This window comes from Lissotriton vulgaris, chromosome 12 (genome assembly GCF_964263255.1).
Source record: "Lissotriton vulgaris chromosome 12, aLisVul1.2, whole genome shotgun sequence".
In the NCBI taxonomy this organism is placed as follows: domain Eukaryota; kingdom Metazoa; phylum Chordata; class Amphibia; order Caudata; family Salamandridae; genus Lissotriton; species Lissotriton vulgaris.
This window is the reverse complement of record NC_141700.1, coordinates 200,273,371-200,294,608: the sequence shown is the minus strand read 5'-3', so window position 1 is coordinate 200,294,608 and position 21,238 is coordinate 200,273,371. Positions and strand designations below refer to the sequence as shown.

Here is a 21,238-nt window from a genome sequence, read left to right as displayed (position 1 = left end):
TTTGTGAGAACCCATGGTCTAGGGAGAACCAGGAATATACTAGCTGCAGTGTTCTGTATGGTCTGTAGTCATCGGAGGAGGTGAGCTGCGATCCCTGAATAGAGAGCATTGCTGTAGACAGGTTGGCTGGAGATGAGGGTCTGGGTGATGGTGCGTCTTGAGCTTTGGGGTATCCATTTGAATATCTGGTGAATCATGCAGTGACTAAAAAAACAGGAGCAGGATATGGAGTTTACCTGAGTCATTATGTTTAGCTTCTAGTCCATAATGATGCCTAGGTTCCTAGTGTGGTCAGTGGGGGTAGGAGTAAGTCCGAATTCTGGGGGCCACTAGAATGCTTCTCATGGGAGCTTTTGTTTCTGAAAATCACAACCTGTGTCTTGTCGGAGTTGAGCTCCAGGCAGTTGTCCTTCATCCAGTTGGCGATGTCTGTCACACATTTGTGGAAGTTGGTCATGGTGTCGGTGGTGTCATCGGAGAGGGAGAGGATGAGTTGTGTGTCTTCAGCTTGGGATATGATGTTCAGTCTTTGGGTTTTGACAATGCTGGTGAGAGGTTTCATATAAGTGTTGAAGAGGTTGTGCTGAGTGATGATCTTTGGGGTACTTCACTGATGATGTCCTTGGGTCAGGAGGTGAAGAGGTGAAGACAGAACATTTGCGTTCTCCCAGGGAGGAAAGAGGCGATCCATCTGAGAGTGGCTCCTTAGATGCCTATGGTGTGCAGCCTTGTAATGTGTGTGTGGTGGGAGACCGTATATACGGCTGCCAAGAGGTCTAGGAGGATTCAAGCTGCAGTCTGTCCGCGGTCAAGTAGGGCTTTGATGTCATTAGTAGCCGTGATGAGATCTGCCTCAGTGCTGAGATTACTGTGGAATCTGGATTGGGAGGAGTCTATTAGGAGGTTCCTTTCCAGATTTGAGGAGAGTTGTTGATTGATGGATTTTTTATAATACTTTGGCCAAGAGCAGGGATATTGGTCAGTAGTTGTTTAGTTTGCTGGGGTCTGCCAATGGTTTCTATAGTAGGGTTTTGACTTCTGCATGTTGCCAGTCCTCTGGGAAGGTTGCCATGGCAACTGAGGTGTTAAACATGGTGGTGAGTATATGGCTGATCCTGCCTCCACCCAGGTTGAAGATATAGTGAGGGTATGGGTCAGTTTGGGCCCCTGAGTAGACGGAGTTCATGATGGAGGTGGTATCCCGTGGGGCTTGCTGGCTTCGTTCAGGTAGTCCGATTTCTGTGGTGGTAGCTTGGTTGTTGTGTTGCTTGAAGAAGTCAGTGGCATTGGCCTGGGATATGAAATTTCGGTAGATGTTGCAATCTTGTCATGGAAGACGTTTGCAAGGTTCCCACAGAGCTCCTGTCAGGGGGTAATGTTGTTTGTTTCAGCTGAGGAGTTGGAGAAGTCTTTGACAATGTTGAAGAGTTCTTTACTACTTGGAGCTTGATTTGATGCATGAAGCTAAGGCTTTTTTCTTTGATTCTCTCAACTGTCTGTGGTAGAGGTTGACATTAGTCTTGAAGGCGGTCTTAGTGGTCTTGTATTTCCTGCTGTGCCATTTCCTTTCTGGTTCTTTACAGTGTTGTTTAATGCTTCTGAGGTTTTCAGTTTACCAGCTAACCTGCTTGGTGGACCTTCTGTAGGTCTTGCTCATAATGGGAGCTATGTTGTTGACACAGTTGGTGATCCAACTGTTGGTGTATATTTTTTTCTGGTCTAGGTTGTTGGAGGAGATGGGGTCGGGGGTGTTGAGGGCATTGATCCATGTGTCCTTTGAGACTCTGCTCCAGCTGTGGTGGGGAGGCATTGGGCAGACTGGGGGCAGAGGGCTGTGAGCTGGTGGTGTTGAAGTAGAGAATGAAGTGGTCGGTCCAGGTGAGTTTCTGCGTGTGACCGCACCTGATGCAGTCACTGGAGATGAAGATGAGGTCTAGCATGTGGTCTGTAGTACATGTGTGATCGTGGATGAGTTGGGTGAGTTCAATGTTGGTCATGATGTCGAGGAGGTTGGTAGTGTTGATGTCATTGAGGTCATTGAGATGGAAGTTGAGGTCGCTGAGGAGAATGCAGCTGTTGGAATCTATGTAAAAGGGGGAGAATGAGTTGGTGATGAAGCTGCAAAACTCTGGATGGGGTCCCTGAAGACGGGAGGCAAGGGTGCCCCTGATGGTGTCTTTGCTCTCTGTTTGGAGAGAGAAGTTGAGGTGTTCCATGGCTGGGGTGATATCATCATTTGTGGTGGTGAACTAGATGGATTCCTTGTGTATTATGGTGATCCTCCGCCAGGTTTGTTGATGCGGTTGGTGATCATGTATTCTTCCGCTATTGCAGTGGCGATGTCGATCGCAGAGGTAGGGTTGAGGCAGGTCTAAGTGAGGAAGAGAACATTAGGTGTTTGGGTGGAGTTGAGGGCCCACATTTTGGTAGAGTATTTGCATAGTGAGCCTGTGTTGAGAAGGGTGCCTTCAAGTTGGTGTTTTTGCTCAGGTGGTGTCAGTCGTGTGTTGAGGGTGGGGCTGGTCGGTGGGGTGATGTGTGTGCTTTGACAGGCCAAGTGGCAGTGGGTGCAGATGAAAGGCCCTACAGTAGAGAGTGGTCAGCAAAGTGGCAGTGTTTGTTGTGGCTTTCAGGGTCGAGGGTATAGGGCTCAACAATGTTGTGTCTGCAGGGGGTTGGCAGGCCAGGGGTAGTGGTGCTGAGCACTGTCTAGGCACGGATGAGCACAAACCGGCATGCATTTAGTGTGCCTTTGACTTGCCAGCTGCACGGTCGAGCTGTGGCCTGCATTAAGTAGATCCTGGAGTGGACAGGGTTTCTGTTGACATTAAGAACAGTGATCAGGAAAACCCAATCTGGAAAGCTCTGGCTGTGGCAGAGTCATTGGATCAGGCTGGAACAAGCAGGAAGTGGAGGCCATAAGCAAGTGGCAAGCTGTGTGGCCAGGTGCCAACCATGCCACAGCAAACCAAGTATTTAGATCAGGTAATGCCTCATGTTAAATATATAGTCAATTAGAACAATGATATATAAGCCTCAAAATCTCTAGAACTTATCTTGTGGGGTGTAATAAATGTAGAACATATTTTCAATGGGTAACTTATAATGTAGACTCCACTATTATATTCCTAAATAGCACAAAGATTATTCATCAGACCTCTGTAGGAATATCTGTACTAGAGCGTTTTATAAGTATACACTGCACTCATTCACCGTGTGCCCCCTTCCACGGGTCATAAAATGTTATGTGTAAAATGTATCAATAAGGACATCAACATCCGTTAAACAATCCAACATTTGTGAAGTGTCAGTTAGGCAGACAATGCTGGGCCAGGCATGGCACAGTGTGGGCCCAATTCTGCAATATTAGAAAAGTATAGTTATGGTCCTCACAAGTACGATTGGCCTCATGAGAAACTTATTATCTACTGGTAAGTTATTCTTGTGGTAAGCTCCCTACTTTTTCCAAACTTATTGGACAAGGCAATAAGGAGGAAATCAATCCAGGGAAACACCACAAACTAAGCCCAAGGGCTGTAGTACCAGGTGTAATTTATGTGTCATTCTAATCGGTTAAATATGAACCAGAAGACTCTCAGGAAAACTGTGAGAGATGTTAGAACCAAGATCAACAAGATGAAAAGAAGATAACTCCCTTTCAAAAATATTGTCACACTCTGGCACGAAAATGGAATATAGTGACTGCCATCTTGAAAAACAAAAACAAAAAAAAACAGATACACTAAGCATGCATTGCGTATTATTATAGCAGTTCAAATGACCAGATCAGAGTGTTTACTGTCAGTGATCACGTTTCTTCATTTGCAATAAGAGGAAGGCCACAAGTTGTTTACCTAAGACTCTTCAGTAGAGCACTGAACTTACCTAGGAAGCACATATGTCCTCAGAATCTCAGTATGGTGCTGAACATTACTTTTCTTTGATCAAAAGCATAATCAGACTCTCTTCTAGGTAAAGAAGGTGATTTTTAAAAGTGTTGGGGAATTGCCAAACCCATATCTGTGAATACAATTGGGTAAGTCAATTTTATGACTGCAAAGTCTGACAAGTTCCCATTTCCTTGATGATTAAAAAGAGAAAGAGAACATTTGATTTGTATTTTGAACAAGAACTACGGGATGGAACTGGTTTAAAACTTTACATAATATATAGGACACTTTTGTCATTAAGCATTAAACTTGTTTGTCATAAGATATTGAGCACAATCGAACAAGAACTAATCCAAGTAATGAATTATTGACTTAAGCTACATTGGAGGGATGTTATCTACCAAATACCTATTGTCAATGGAGTATCTGAGAAACTATGTATATCTAGTTTACATGAGTAACTATTGCACATGTTAATGAAGAACTTTCAGATCTCTTTCCCTGCAGCACCCTCCCTAAACTTCCTACCCTTGTTTGGCCACTCTGAATATCTGGATTACTTTAAATAAAGAGTTGATGCTACCAGAAGTTGGGCCTTTTACTCATACCACTTCGGAGGAACCTGGGTCCTTTCAAGCTTCATGTGAGGTATTACAATGAGAACTCTGCCAATTGGCATAGAACTATAAAAAATGTATTTACATCAGTCATCACGAAAGTTACAGTCACCACCATTCACCAAACTGTTGATCATTGAGCCTCACTGTTCCCCGTTTACTACCTATGTGAGCGACATACTGGATCTCTCCAATTCCCCTTGTTTGCTGGTAGAAAATGTATAAACTAAGCATGTAACTTCAACATCTGTAGCAACAGTAAACCTCTACAACATATTCTGAATGATGTCTTGTGATTGTAGGGGGGGGGGAAGTTGATCATGCAGTGTCAGGAGCATTTTAATCTCCCTCTACATAGTCAAAAACACTCTCCTTTATGTTTTTAGAACCCGTTTTACTTTTAAATAATTTAGCAATGATGCCCTCCCAATTGTCAAGAGTAATCACCAACAAATAAAAATTAAATAAACATTGATGGTGACCTCCATGGTGTTCATGTATGCGGAGCTTCAGTTTAGCTGGATTGTCATGAGAAAAAACTTGGGAGTAATCCACAGTGCCCAAAACAAATGCTGTAACCTTCTCATAGAAGAATATGAATCTATTCTGGATATGGTAAGGGACGTAGCTCAATTATAGTCCACGGTGGATTACAGCAACCAGGAATCCACCAGCCTCCAGTAATCAATCACCTTGGATGCAGCTGCACAGGTACAACTCTGAACACTTGCCCTCCAGAACAGCCCACACAGTTCAGACTCCGTCAACCACATATGTACTTTGTACTGAATAAGTAATCAAGATTAAGAAATCATCTCATCTCCACCGGAAATCCTGAAGGAGGCAAAAGAGTTAATAAAAGCGAATGTTATCAGACTTTCAATTGGTCGAACCAGTTAATAAATACACTAAGCTAGTTATCTGCACTCAGTTTGAATACGTTTAAAAATGTATGAATAGGTTGAGGTAATAAAGCTTATCATTAAATAGCATAATCTTTCAATTTTTGATGCCAGGTCACAATCGAATGGGAAATAGCTGGCAATATGTAACAACTAGCATTTGCAAGGCAATAGGACTTGCATTTACATGAGACCTATTGCATTGCAAACAAGAGTGTTTTGCTGGGAGCAGGGGGGTGACAAGGCCTGAACGGGGGGGGCGGGCGAGAAGGCATCGGACTGCGTGAAGAAAGTAGTCTGTGCAGTAAAGGGGCCAGTAGCCATGGAAGTACAAAATAGTGACATGGCAGTCATAAGGAGGGACTAACAAGGGTTCAACCAATCAGAAGGCAGCATTTAAGACACAAGATAATGAAAATGATGGGCGGAGAGTGGATGGAGCTTCTTTATTTAAACACACCAACAATTTAAAAAGATTGCATACAGTACAAAATTCCTTCCTTATACATTACTATAACATTATATCAAACATAGTGAAAAATGTGCAAATAATGCTATAATACGTATAACAATCACATAAATAACCGATAAAAATTCTTATATATATATACTAGGAAATGTGCAAATGATGCTATGAATACAAGAAACAATTAAATAGCCAACCAATTGGTATTAAATCGGAACCAGAGTACTACTGTTAGACAAAATTCGAATAAATAGGCAAAAATGTTCTAAAAAATTGGTATATCTTAAAACAAACCATTTCATTCGGGGGGGACAAGACCAGAGAATGGGCGTCCTGAGAAGAGTGAATATTAAATCTGATAAATACTGGTTTTAAAAACACTTGCCTGGCGGTTTGCAGCTTTGAACATACAAATAAGACATGATTTAGATTTTGGATTTGCCCCTGGCACAGTTCACAAATTCTCTTCTCTCTAGGTGTTTTATCCCAGATGCCAGTGACGTCTCTTAGAGGCAGCATATTAAGTCTCAGTAGGAGTATCAGCCTTCTAATCCCATGGGGGATATTCCAAGTTAAATAAGGCTGTGGTTTATTCCCCAATGCACTCCCACTGACCGCCACGTTACTGGGCCTGGATTTACTTAAAGCAACGTCTCTCGCCAAACTGATAGGGGATCTGAATTTCTTTAACAACTGTTTCAGACCAGATTTAGGCATTGGAGAAGCGGGAGTTAAACTGAGACCGAAACTGTCAATTGCATATAAAAAGGACCTAAAAAATGTGGATTGTTCTTGTAGAGTGCAAAAGATTTCTGTTCTCAGACCAACCCTAAGAGTACCCTCTTCCCCCAAGAAGAGAGAGTTACCCTACCTAAGAACTGCTGCCTGGGCTAAAATAAAGGACAAGACTAATCCAAATTCAAGGTGCAGAGCATGTGGGGCAGCCAGAGAATTTAAATTGCAGATTTGGCACATAATTCGTCTTTCTGCCTTATCAAACAAAAGCCAATAATTCATGTCCACCACCTCAGCAACATATATTAACGAGGGTGGGATTTTAACCATGAAAACAGATAAGACATGGCTAGAATGGCGTCTCCCACAAGTTTTATAGAATCTGTTTAATGCACTTGCCTGGGAGACGGCTTTCCTAACACAGTGTTTAATATGCTCCAAGTCTCGAACTGTGTTGGAAAAACTTCCCTAAATATACATAGGAGTCAACCAATTCTATTTTTTCAAAACCAAGCATCCATCTTAAACATCTCTTTATTCTTAGCCCCTTCTTACGAAAAACCAAGATCTTGCTTTTTGCAATGTTAATTTTTAAAAAAATTTAAAAAGTGAACCTCTGCATATTTGTTTAAAACGTCCAGACGGCATTGCAGGCCAAAAGGTGTTAAATCAAATATTGCAACATCGTCTGCGTACAATAAAGACCCAACTGGCATTCGACCAATTTTGGGGGCATCCCCTCTCACCAAGTTCAAAGCGCCAGGGAGATCGGCGATATACAATGAAAATCAAAGTGGGGCTAATAGACAACCCTGCTTAAGCCCATTATGTGTTCTAATTTTGCATGTTAACCCCTGCGAACCTCCCATTAGAACCTGGCACCAGGTGTCAGTATGCAATCCCATGATCAGACCCAGAAGATGATTTGGAATGCCGAGGGAGACAAGTTTTCTCCTCAGGGTCTGGCAGTCCACCTTGTCAAACGTGGGGGAGAAATCACTAAAGGCTGTATAAACTGGCATCCCTCCGGTGAAAACATGTTTCTCCACAATTGTCTAAACAACCGCTATATTATCTAAGGTTGAAGGACTGGGCTATTCTAAGGCCCAGCGGTGCCAGGGGACAACACCTGAAACCTTCGCGGGTTACCTGTTCCAGCGTACAAATCACAGAGACACGGGACACTTCCTTCGGCGTCAAAGATCAGCGTTTATTTACTGCAGGGATACAGAGATCGCTAGAAGTACAACAGAGTGTAGGTTCTGAGAGTCTGCTTCGAAGTGCAAAAGTGGATTGCTCCTTTTATACACATTTTCGTCATTGCACAACATAACGAACAAAAGGTTACAACTCAGTTCCCACAGTAAACTTCAAAAGGGTTGCATTCATGTTTTCAGAAGCCCGGAACATAATTACAGTAACATCGCCGGTTCCCAACTGTAAAAGCACGCTATCCCACCATCAGGCACATTCCATTCTAGTTGTAAACGAGCTAAGAGAAGATACAGAAACAGGTGCTAGGAAGACAAAGACAGACAACAGATTGAAAGAGTGTGGGGGCAATATCGGAAGCGTGATCACAGAATCAAAGGATTCGAGCCTAACACATGCAAGGCTGAAACAATAGACCGGCACGGCAAGATGAGCCTCGAGCGGATCCATCTGCCTTTGCCGTGTCATCCCCCTAGTCATAAAGACACACTCGAAGGAATATGCATCTTCCGCAAGAGCTTGGGCATCCCAGGGTCATGAAGCGGACATTGTCCGTTTGCCGACTACGTGAGGGCAAGAAACAAAATGGATGCCGTATCTAAAATGGAACCCGAGGGTTCAGATAGAGAAACCCGTAAATAAGACGAACCCTTCCAAGTAGTGTAGCGAAAACGCATACACCTACTGAACTCGTCATTTGCGGTTCGTAGATGCCAAACTCGTCCATATCCGAACATGCCCAAAACGTCGTTAAGATTCTCATGGAACCTCAGACACTCCTTTTGCCCTCATGTAGGCAAGCACTAGTCGATATCAGAATCGATTTTGATATTCATCAGATTGTTCAGTCGTTGCTGGAACATTATTCTATCCATCAATGTCTCTCTGGTAACAGATGGCCTTCTTATACACGTTGTAGCACAAAGGCCACATAAGGCTGGACCACACTGCACACAAAGACAACACGTGAACAGAAACATCACAACAACCCCTACAATCATCAGAATCTTCCAACCCCAAGTCGACATCAGACCCCAAAACCATCCTAGAAGCGTCCAATCACCTTCGTCCACGTGTATGGACTCGGAGATTTTATGCAACTTCGAGATGGCTTGATAAACAGTTGGAGCGTTATGAATGAAAATACAGCAGCTCGAATGGATCACCTTGCACACACCACCTCTATCTGCGAGTACAAGGTCTAGAACCATCCGGTTCTGTAACGTCATAAGTCTATCCGCCTGAAGCTCTGCTGTCAGATTACCAAGAGCACTTGCAGTTATGTTAGCAGTCGATTCTACCACACAAGTCAACTGTCTCAGGTTCCTACTATTAACCATAGGTCCCCAAAACGGTAGGAAACCCTTAAAGAAGTCTCCTGCTTCTTGACCGACAGTATCCTCTTTGCTAATAACGCCTCTCACAACTCTAGTCTTGTGATAGTCTGAGGCAACTGTGAAAGTCGGTGGCAAAAGATTCGCGATATAACAGGTGCCCGAGAAGTCACGAGGCAACCACGTATAAGCGCGATCATAACATACAAAATAGGTAGCCTTGGCAGTCAAGAAGACGGGGGAAGAGAGCATCAGTAAAACGTACGTCTCAGTACAAGCACTCTTCCCAAGCTGAGCTCTCGGATTTCGACCAAGACCCTGCAGGCAGAAATGACCAAGGTGGGGTACGATCCAGATCGGAGACGAGCTCTTAAGCTGTCTATCACCCACTGACATACTATACTCAGCCTCACTCAGATCCTTGTATGCTCGCACCTCTTTCTCTGGAATAAGCGATGCATCAAAAATATCTCTATCTAGATCAGCAATCGCTATCGCCAAAGACTTGTGGTACGGGCCGGGCCCAAGGTCTGCAGAGCGTGGCTCTCGACGGGGGTAGGAATCTAGTGCACTACGGAACATGGTTTGGAATGCTCGAGCTGACCCCTGGGAGCTGTAAGGAAGAACCAAATACGGAATACCCTTATCCATGGTATGTGGCATTAACCCACACACCCAACAGTTAGTAGTATTCATCACCAACTGATGCTGATGTAGAAGTTGAACAAAGGAATTGTTCATAAATTCCGCACGTCTGACCTGTTCATGTTGGGGCAGAAGATGAAAGGAATGTGGAGAAATAGTGGGAACAGAATTCAGACTGTGAGAAGGGGAGGTAGGTGAAGTGGAAGGCAATAACGACTGAAGCCCAAAATACACTCCACCCACCAGTAGCATAGAAACAGTCAGGAACAACATGAAAACCTGAAACAAAAAACATTTTGTTCGCAAAATCTTATGCAATTTGGATCTTTGCGCCGACATCCTCTCTACTTCCGACAGCTTAGAGAACTCCATCCTCTAAAGACCGTCCGTAAGGTTCTTGACGCACCTCGTTCTGAGTAGCGATTATCAATTCCCGGGAGTTCCCAGAAATCGACAAAAGTAACCGACCTAGTGTCAGAAACCTGCTAAACAGAAGTAGGTACCCGCACGGCCCTACGGCCAACCCAAATGGCAGGTTTTAATCAATGAAACATTCAGTTTAATATAAGTCTTCTAGCTGCACAGAAGAGAAACACACGTGATATATAAAAAGAACTCAAAAATCAGGAAAAAATGCAATTGTCCACAATGTTCACAGCAACAGTGAAGGGGGTAATGTGAATTCAAAAACAAAAGGGAATTTTTTATTAGTCCTTGTCACGTGATCGAAGAAAATATCGACTTTTTCCAGGTCGAGTTTGATCTTCAAACAACGGTTAAGATGGCAAAACAGTGTTCGATTGTTCAGGTGACAGTTCAGAACTTGGATTTTCCAATGCTGAAGACGAAGGTACAGTTCCAGATGGTTCAACAGGTATATCTGACTGGACTAAATCGTTCTCTACAAGTTGAGCATCACTGAATGGCACGTAGCGTGGAAGGGCATCGGTCTCCGTCGGGGCAAATCCTCTCTTGATCCAGTTATCTGCTGGCAAAGGAAACGGGACTTTTTTCGTATGGGTGGCATGCACCCAATGCTTCCTGCCGTCCAGCCGAACTGCAGTCCTTGTTGCTAGCAAGACTTGGTTGGGTCCCACAAACCTTGGCTCAAGATTACGTTTTCTCCCAAAGTTGCGGGTGACCACCCAGTCACCAGGTTGGAGCCGATGACCAGGACCCTCTGTTTGTGCCGGTAGAGCTTCAAAAATCTGTTGATGAATCAAACTCAATTTAGCAGTCAGATCGTAAAGATAGTCAATCAACATTGGATATTCAAGTCTGTCAAATTCCCTAGGCCTTGGAACTCCCCAAATGTTCGCAGGACGGCCGAACACAATCTCATATGGGCTAAGCCCTACTCGAGAGTGCACAGTCGCCCTGGTCGATAAGAGAGCTAAAGGCAATGCATCAGGCCATGATAAACCAGTCGTTGCTTGAATTTTGGCAAGTTTCAGTTTCAGAGTACCATTGTACCCTTCCACTAAACCCGCCGACTGGGGGTGGTTAGCACTATGACATTTTTGACGTATTCCCAGGCCCTTACACACACTCTTCATCACACTTCCCACAAACTCACTTTCATTATCCGACCATACGATCCGTGGCATGCCATACCTGGGAAAATATTCCTTGAGTAGGACTTTTGCTGTGGACAGGGCAGTATTATCCTTAAGAGGGTAGGCCTCAATCCATCTGGAGAACGTGCAAACCACAACCAAGACATATTTTTTGGTTATTGCATCTCTCCATATGGATGAAGTCCAATTGGATAACTTCAAAGGGACATGTAGGAGGAGCAAAATGACCAGGTGGAGTGGGGGTGACCTTGCCAGGATTATACATCAAACATACCATACAGTTCTTAACCACTCTCTCAGCACACTTAGCAATCCCATCATTCTTCCATACAGGAGACAACAACTTACATATACCTTTCGCGCTAATATGTGACATGCCGTGGGCCATAGTAACAACAGCAAGCACATATGCATCCGGTAACATCCACCTCTGATATTCTGACAAATCAACCCAACATCCATGCACGTCTAACTTCCCCGTGCTTTCTTTCCACTTAGTCTTTTCAGTCTCTGTAGCCTCATTCTGAATCGCTTTCACACTCTCAACTGTGTCCTCACACATACCAGTCTCCGCCGGCCATCTCACTGAACTCGTGACATACATTCGACTCATCAGATTCTTGGCCGTTTCCTTAGCAATCTCGTCTGCAAACACGTTACCACGACCCACGTCATCCGTAACCTTTCGATGCGCGCTGCATTTAATGATTGCCACCTGCTTAGGCTATGTAAGTGCATCCAAAAGATCGTTCACGAGCTGTCCGTGTTGGATCTTCGTGCCATGCGAAGTCATAAATCCTCTTTCTCTCCACAATCGACCAAAGCTATGCACTACGCCAAATGCATACTGACTGTCGGTAAACACATTCACTCACTTTCCTTTAGACAAAACACACGCTCTCGTTAACGCAATCAACTCTGCCGCTTGCGCCGAATTCTGACTCAATCTCGCAGTTTCCACAACCGTACTCAACGTCACTACAGCATACGCAGTCGTCACATCACTATTCGGCAACTTGAAGCATAAACCATCAACATACAGAGTACCATCGGGATCTACCAATGGAGTGTTTTTCAGGTCAATACGACCCTTCGTTTCTTCTTCATTTCTTAAGTAACAGTCGTGTGGTGCTACATCACCTGATTCCATATTAATCGGCAACAATGTCGCTGGGTTCAACACATTACAACGCTTTATCTGTATATGACTTGCCAAAAGCGTCAACTCATAACCAGACAACCTTGCGCTCGTCAAGTGCTGAGTTTTTGTTCGATTCAAGAGAGTGTCAACTGCATGCGGAACCATCACTGTAAGCATATTATCCATGACCAGACCTGCGGACTGTCGAATGGACACCGCAGCTGCCGCTGTCGCTCTTAAACAACTCGGCAATGCTCTAGCTACTGGGTCTAAGGTCGAGGAAAAATATGCACATGGACGCTGTTTGCCGCCAAATTGTTGCGTCAAAACACTCAACGCACAACCTTCTCTCTCGTGAACGTATAGTGTAAACGGCTTACTCTAATCAGGAGTACCTAACACAGGAGCCGAACACAACACATCACACAATTCAGAAAAACTTTTCTGACACTCTTCAGTCCATGGCAAAGGAGTAGGAACATCCTTGCACGTGAGAGCTAACAATGGCTTTGCTAACAATGAAAAGTTTGGAATCCATTGTCTGCAGTATGACGTGATACCTAGAAAGGCACGTACATCTCTCCGAGTTGTTGGCACAGTCATTCGAGCAATCGCTGAAATTCTTTCTGGGGTCAACTTTCTTCCCTCCTTTGACAATAAATGACCTAAATAGGTTACTTCTTGACAACAATACTGTAGCTTAGAAGGTGACACCTTGTGATGTAAGTCACATAAATGCTTTAACAGCGATACCGTAGCAGTTTTGCAAATTTGCTCAGTGTCAGCAGCCACTAACAGATCATCCACGTATTGAATCAAGGCCGCACCAGCCGGTAACACAAATGCATCTAGTTGGCTCTTAAGCGCTTGACTGTAGATCGATGGACTCTCACAGTAGCCCTGTGGTGCGTGTTTAAACCTAAAACTGCAACCTCCTAATGAGAAACCGAATAGATCTCTGCTTTCCTCAGCAATCGGAATGCTAAAGAAAGCATTCTTTAGATCGATCACCGAGACCAGGAGGCAGAAGCTGGAATCAGGGTCAGCAAAGCTGTAATGTCAGGCACCACTGGAAACTGTGGGATCACTATTTTGTTCACTTCTCTCAAATCAATTACAAAACGGTACACAGGAGGCTTGGATGGGTCAGTTTGTTTTAAAATAGGTAACACAAGACTATTACACACATTTCCCCGAGTTTCCTCGATACCATCCTTTTTTATTAAGTCATAAATGATCGCTAGTAGCGCTCGCTCACCATCAAGCGAGATACGATACTGGGGGATACGTGGTAATCGCACATTTGATTTCAATTGGACGACATAAGGTGATATGTCCAATAGGCCCACATCATTGGGACCTGTTGCCCACAAAGACTCAGGAAGAGAACTCAATTCCGGTGGGAGCTTATCAGTTGACAAGTACATAGGAGAGATCACTCTCTGACCTAATGTAAGCTCCACTCCCGTAGGAGAGCAATACAGAGTCGCATATAACCGCTTCAACAAATCCAGACCCAAGAGATTCTCACCACAACCAGTAGTCAAAATCAAAGGAGCCTCTAGCTCACGTGGCCCGATCGTAAGGGACAAAGGGCTAGAAACTGGATTGCTAACCGGGGCGCCAGAGAATCCAACGGAAACATTCGTTAAGCCAGACAAAGGTGCGCCAGGGAGTTTTGAATGCATAATGGAACTTTTTGCTGCACCAGTGTCCAACAGAAATGGCTAAACTACGCCCGATGTGGCAACTGCGACGTAAGGCCCTCTCTGATCAACCGGAACTGATACTACTCCCTCTCTTTGTCTATGGCTGTCCTAGTAATTGTCATCTGCACCAATCTCATGCTCAACATAATAGTCATCCACATGATACTGTGCAGATCTACCGGACGATGTATTTCGCTGATCAAAACAGTTGTTCGCGTCCGATGAAGGAGTAGAACGCTCATTTTGATTTTGAGAGGTGCCACAACCTCTACCTCGAGATGCCTGTTGAGGACCACTATGACCTCCTCGGGCCGAAACACCATTATTTCGGTCACGTAAAACAGGACAATTAAACTTTAAATGGCCCTCACGCCTACAATATGCACACTGATTATACCCTAGCATAGATCTGGATGTAGAAAAGTCAGAACGTGACTGCATCCTAGAAGACTGCGTTTGCGGGCGATACTGCTGTTGCGAGTCATTTTGATTAGAGCGCGGAGGATATGCTTGCTGCAACAAAACCTTAGTTTTAAGCTCCTTCGTTTTCTTGTCTGCACGATCATTCTCTTCTTTTTCCCTGTTCTCATAGTATTGCGCCGTTGCTAATATTTGAGCCGTGGTTGAAACAGCCCATGGACTTTCCAAATTTTTCAATTTGTTGCCTAACTCAGGCAACAAATTCACACAAATGTATCAACAAACAACCGCTGACCTCCCTCAGTGCTCATATCCTGACCACTATGATCGATAAATGCCTCCTCAAATCTAGTAAAGAAATCAGAGACACTCTCGTCTTTCTTTTGTTTGCAAGCAGACAATTTATCCCAGTTCACCCTCATTGCTGGCTTAAGTGTTTTCATGAGCGTAATGATTCTTTGGGGCAGATCCGTGATTAACTGTTCAGGCTTAGCCCCACCAACTTGCCGTCCATCAGCCGCTACAAGTGCAGGCCAATCACCACCTAACTCAGCGACATGATTCTCCTGACGAATTTTTGCCCAAATCGGTTGCGGTACAACATTACCGAACAACATGTCAATATCAGCAAGGTTCATAATAGAAGCATCCACAAGTTGGGATAACTCCTTATAATAACCTGCAGGATTCTTCCGCGGGTCAGGCAAGGATTGTTTCACCAGCAAAACTTCCGATCGCTTCCATGGGAGATGTATCCAAACTCTCTGGAAGTGTGGCGGAATTACAGGATTGGCAGTAGCATCACCTGGCATCCACACTGGGGGAACTTCTCGCATGGGATACTGACCAGATTTCGCTTGCGGATCATCGGAGTCGTCGTCAAACGACACTCGAGAAGGCACTGTAGTCCTAAAGGCTAACAATCGGTCTAATGCACGTCGTACATCATCACCGACAATCATGCCGTTCGAAAACTGATTTTGAAGTTCAGTCATATCGGCCGGTACGTTATCTAACTCATCATTATCCCACTCTTCTCTCAACGATTTGCACATCTCCTCGAACACGAATCTCTGTGTGGGCTCATTAAACTGAGAGAACGCATCGAAAACTATGCGCGAAGTGTACTTAGCAGGGTGTCTAATCCACCTGCGCGCCATAGTTACTAACGTCGCACTCTCTCGTCCACCTGGAATTTGACTCCGTCTCTGAGAGATGTCAGAGACATCGGACCCAAGTATCGATCCAAAAAGTTGAGAATAGAGATTAGCAACAGTATTGGGTATACGACTACGAACAGAAGGAGAAGAGGAGAGAAGTACAGGAGCAACAACATGAGGACTAAACATAGGAGCAGTAGGAGTAGCCAAGATAGCAGGAGTGGTAGAAGCAATAGACTGAGAAGGTACAGGTAAAGGAGCAGGGCCCAATTGAGGAACAAAAGGATTCGGAGGAACAGGACCAACGACAGGCTGACCAGCAGCCGCCGGAACAGCAAGTGGAAGAACAGGAGGAACAACAGGGGCTGTAGTACCCTGTACATAAGGAGGTGGTGATTTTAATAAATAGGATAACAAGGGATCCTCTTTCAATTCTTCTTCCTTTTTATCAGAACTTGACGGCAAAACCGGATAACATTTATCCACCGCCATACGATGCAGTCTGGTAGAAACTTTCTTTTCTTTCTCTGCTTTATCTCGCTGATACTGCTCTGCTTCTTGCATCATCGTAATGATACCCTCTCTTTTATTTTTCTTAATCTGTTTGATTTCTTTCTGTTTGGCCTCTTTGCGCTATAACCGAAAGGAATCAAACATTGCTGGCCTAGCTTTCTTTTTAAACAATTTTGCTTCGAGATTATCTAAAATCTCAGTTTCAAAACTACCATGGTGTGGCCAACTAAGGACACCATCATTTTTCGTATAGCGAATCCAACATTCATTATAGACAATAGGGCCCACTCCGTGTCGACTATAGAGCTCATAAATCGGAGTTCCAACCGGAGGTATCGGACATGAGTCCTCCAACCGGGAATCCGTGATGCAACATTTAATGAAACCAAACAAAATACTACGGCCAGGCATCGTGCACACTAACCGAGCTTCAAACTTCAAGGGTTTATCGAATTATGATATCCTCGCAAAAATACAAGACCCTCGGTTTTTGGCAATTGCAATCGTCAAATAAAAATCCAATCAACTAAGAACCAACAACTAAGAACCACAAATGCAATGGAACCATGCAAACAACCAAGTTTCAACAACAACAACCAAAGTTTCTGGGAGCGACCCACAAATACTTAACTGAAAGAACAATGGCGTCACCAGGAAGGCCCGTCTATTGTCTCGCCGTACAAAGGACTACGCCAGGCGCCAAAACAGGTCGACAGTCAGGGCATCAGTCCGTCGCAGCCGTCAGGAAGCGGGAATCTTCGTGGGAAAAATCTTCGGACCACTTATTTCGACAACAGGATCGATGAAGCGGGGTGCACCTTCCCTCGGAGATTTCACACGAAGTTCCTCACGATCGTCAGGCTTTGGACCGGTACTGATGATGTCGCCCCACATTGGGCGCCAACTGAAGGACTGGGCTATTCTAAGGCCCAGCGGTGCCAGGGGACAACACCTGAAACCTTCGTGGGTTACCTGTTCCGGCGTACAAATCACAGAGACACGGGACACTTCCTTCGGCGTCAAAGATCAGCGTTTATTTACTGCAGGGATACAGAGATCGCTAGAAGTACAACAGAGTGTAGGTTCTGAGAGTCTGCTTCGAATTGCAAAAGTGGATCACTCCTTTTATACACATTTTCATCATTGCACAACATAACGAACAAAAGGTTACAACTCAGTTCCCACAGTAAACTTCAAAAGGGTTGCATTCATGTTTTCAGAAGCCCGGAACATAATTACAGTAACATCGCCGGTTCCCAACTGTAAAAGCACGCTATCCCACCATCAGGCACATTCCATTCTAGTTGTAAACGAGCTAAGAGAAGAGACAGAAACAGGTGCAAGGAAGACAAAGACAGACAACAGATTGAAAGAGTGTGGGGGCAATATCGGAAGCGTGATCACAGAATCAAAGGATTCGAGCCTAACACATGCAAGGCTGAAACAATAGACTGGCACGGCAAGATGAGCCTCGAGCGGAGCCATCTGCCTTTGCCGTGTCATCCCCCTAGTCAAAAAGACACACTCAAAGGAATATGCATCTTCCGCAAGAGCTTGGGCATCCCAGGGTCATGAAGCGGACATTGTCCGTTTGCCGACTACGTGAGGGCAAGAAACAAAATGGATGCCGTAGGGTTCAGATAGAGAAACCCGTAAATAAGACGAACCCTTCCAAGTAGTGTAGCGAAAACGCATACACCTTCTGAACTCGTCATTTGCGGTTCGTAGATACCAAACTCGTCCATATCCGAACATGCCCAAAACGTCGTTAAGATTCTCATGGAACCTCAAGGTGCCATGGTTCTTTCTAAAGCTGGCTTCTTCCGGTGGAAGGATATCCTGATCATAAACCCATTGTTGTAAGTGGCATAATATGCTTTTTGCAAATAATTTGCCTGAGGCATCCAGGAGGGCAATCTGTCTAAAACTAGTCAGCACCGTTTTTGGTCCTTTTCTATACAGGGGGACTATAATTCTCCCCTTTCAAGAGGGGGGATTTTATTCATTAAGAAGCAATATTTAAAAAGTGGCTCTAAAACATCACCCCATACTTCTGGCTCCTTTTTGATTAGTGCAATTGGGATACCATCCGACCCTTGTGGGCCGGAAGTTCTAGCAATCTTTATGTACTTTACCAATTCCTTTCCTAGTGGGTGACCAAATTCAGTAAAAACAGCAGACGCAGGTTTAACCCCATCAGGCAACACAGGAGAAACTGGACTATTATTTCTATATAAAAGAGAGATGTAATCCACCCATTCCTTTTCGGGAATCGGTATCGGTGTAGCTCTCTGCCTTGAATCGCAATAATCAGCGATCAGGTGCCAATATTTTCTCGAGTCCTTGGCCCTTGCGGCTGCCCTCAGCCCTATCCACATTGCATCGAGCTCCCTTCTTTTTTCACTGAGCATGAGGCGACTTCTCACTCGCTTGAGGCAATTGATTTCCTGCTGTCGTCCAAGGAGGAAATGTATGTGCTGTTTTCGAACAAGATGGTTAATTGCCTGTTTTAAAAATATCATATGAGACCTATCTTGTTTATACGTGAGAGGTTCAGAAGATGTGAAGCTTAATTTACAAATCTTCTTTATTTGAACCTCAAAGAAGGATATGATGTTGGAGTGAGTAATACTTTGCTTTTCGACATACACCGACTTCACAACGGAGCCTACTTCAACAGTGTTTTTTTGCGTCCAAAAGGACCGACCATTTCCTTTATTAAAAGTGGCCAAGCCCTGACCGGCATTCCCCGAGTACAGTGTGGGTAGATCAAAGGCCACTGACATCCCCACTATGCAGTGGTCGCTCCATAACGACGGGCTAACAAAAAAGTTATCACAAGCCCCAAACATTTGGTAGGAAACAATCACATAATCTAAAATGCTCTGAGTATGTTGAGAATGAAAGATAAAATGGGCTGTTTTATCGGCGGGCACTCTCCCGTTTAAGATAACAAGATCAGAACTTCTGACGCTATCAAGCCAGAGGAACCCCCTCGTGTCTGTCTTTACTTTATTTGGTAATATAATCTCGGGAATGTGCCGAATTTTGGGGCAGATTTACAATAACTGGCACATCCCCAGGGATGTGCCAGTTATTGTGCGCCGCAGCACCGCCACCCATGTTGCGCCGCATTTACAATGCCGCGCACCATAGGGCAAAAATGGCACAGATGTGTGACGCATCTGTGCCATAAAGGCGGCGCATTGCTGGAGTTCCAGCAATGCTCTGGGGGGCCCTATCTGTCCAATGCTGCGTCAAACCTACGCCTGCTTCGAGCAGGGGCAGGGTTTTGACGCAGCATTGGCCTGAAAGTGACTGAGTGAAATCTTGTAGATTTCACTCAGCCACTTTTAGGAGGCGTTCCTGCGCAGGTACGCCCCCCCCTGAGCCGGAACACCTCCTTATGGCGCAGGGCTTCACAATGTGACGCATCTCCCAGATGCGTCATGTTGTTAATACCCCGCACCATGGCGCATCTTTTGCGCTGCCGCTGCGTCACAAAAGTGACGCAACAGCGTCACAAAAGATGCGTAAGGGGCTTGTAAATCTGTCCCTTCCTCTTTGTCAGTATTGGCATAAATCTCAGAGGCAGAATGTGAAATTTTAGCATTTAAGTCCCCCCCCCTACTATCACTAGGGGGCAATCTTCCTTAGAAGCTATTTCCTGAATAAAAGAAAAAAATACAGGCAGAAGATGATAAAAAAGTTTTCCAGGGGGAACATACAAGTTTGCCACAAGAAAGGAGGTAGGCATGTCAGAGTCTCCCAAGCATGCCAACTTCAAGCATATACAGAGGTTTGAGGGGTGGGGGAAAACCTTCTGGTTCCAATTGATTTAGTTTTTAAGCAGGATAGATACCCCACCACTGGCATGTCCCCTTTCCGATCGCTTCGCGTAACACGAGTATACAAAATAGCCATCACATTCAAACTCTTTACAAGACCACGTCTCTTGTAGACATATAATTATGGGATTCATACTTTTTAAGGAATTTAATTTTGTTTCATTGGGTCCAAGGCCAGCCATATTCCAGGACACGAGTAGGCCACCCAGGCTACCTCAATGGAGCACTCCTTACTGCATCCACATGGGTGTCGTTCAGGGCTCTTGCAACCCAACTCCACTGGACAAATTAATCTTCTATGTCTGGAGACTGAAGGGCAGCTACTACGATGGGAACAACATTTATTAAACCACCCATTCTAGTCCACGAAACCACTATATCTTTAGGATTGACCGCAGAATACTCTATTTCAGGGCCCAATGCGTCTAGTGCCACTGAATTAGTAGCCTTTGAAACTTTCAGGTTTTGGCTTTTGGGGCCCGCAATTTGATTTTCCCCAAATTCATTAACAGATGTTAAATCAAGCCCTCATTTAAAAAAACTCACAGTTCTTCAAAACCAGGTTGGCCACAATCAGGGAACAAAAAGTAACCCTGGAGTACGGAACAATGTCATGTACATAAATCATCACATTTAAGATATCATTGCTAGCTATCAGCTTTAGTGACTCTAATTCTGAAAATAAATTGAGAATGAAACCTCTATTTACCCGAATGGATTCAGTATCAAATAGCCAGGTGAAATCCACCATGGGAGATAAACCGGGCTGTGCCCCACTAGTACTCTTTGGCGCATCTCTCCGTGGGATCCATAAGGGAACCCTAACCGTGGAGCAGGCAACTTGTGTCCCACCATGTTGTTGGATATTCAAGTATGGGACTGCATTGGGTATTGGGGCCTCTGTATTTCCAACAGGTGGCAATGAGGTCCCTATGAGGGTTCTATTTGGCCCGACCTGTGATGTATTGGGGCTTGGCGCTCTCCCTCTTGGGTACCAGCCCCCCTGGAATCAATAGAGTCAATTGCCCCAGACCCTATGTGCAGCGAGGGAACCCCGTAACCCATGTGC

At 44.7% G+C, this 21,238-nt stretch overlaps 1 protein-coding gene across 1 annotated transcript; it reads right to left on the bottom strand.

Annotated features, from left to right (window-relative positions):
• Window positions 1–8,625: 8,625 nt before the first annotated feature.
• LOC147673806 (endogenous retrovirus group PABLB member 1 Env polyprotein-like) lies at window positions 8,626–10,173 on the bottom strand. Its single transcript, XM_086946419.1, has one exon. The coding sequence runs from the start codon at window positions 10,171–10,173 to the stop codon at window positions 8,626–8,628; it is 1,548 nt and encodes a 515-aa protein (XP_086802545.1).
• Window positions 10,174–21,238: the final 11,065 nt, after the last annotated feature.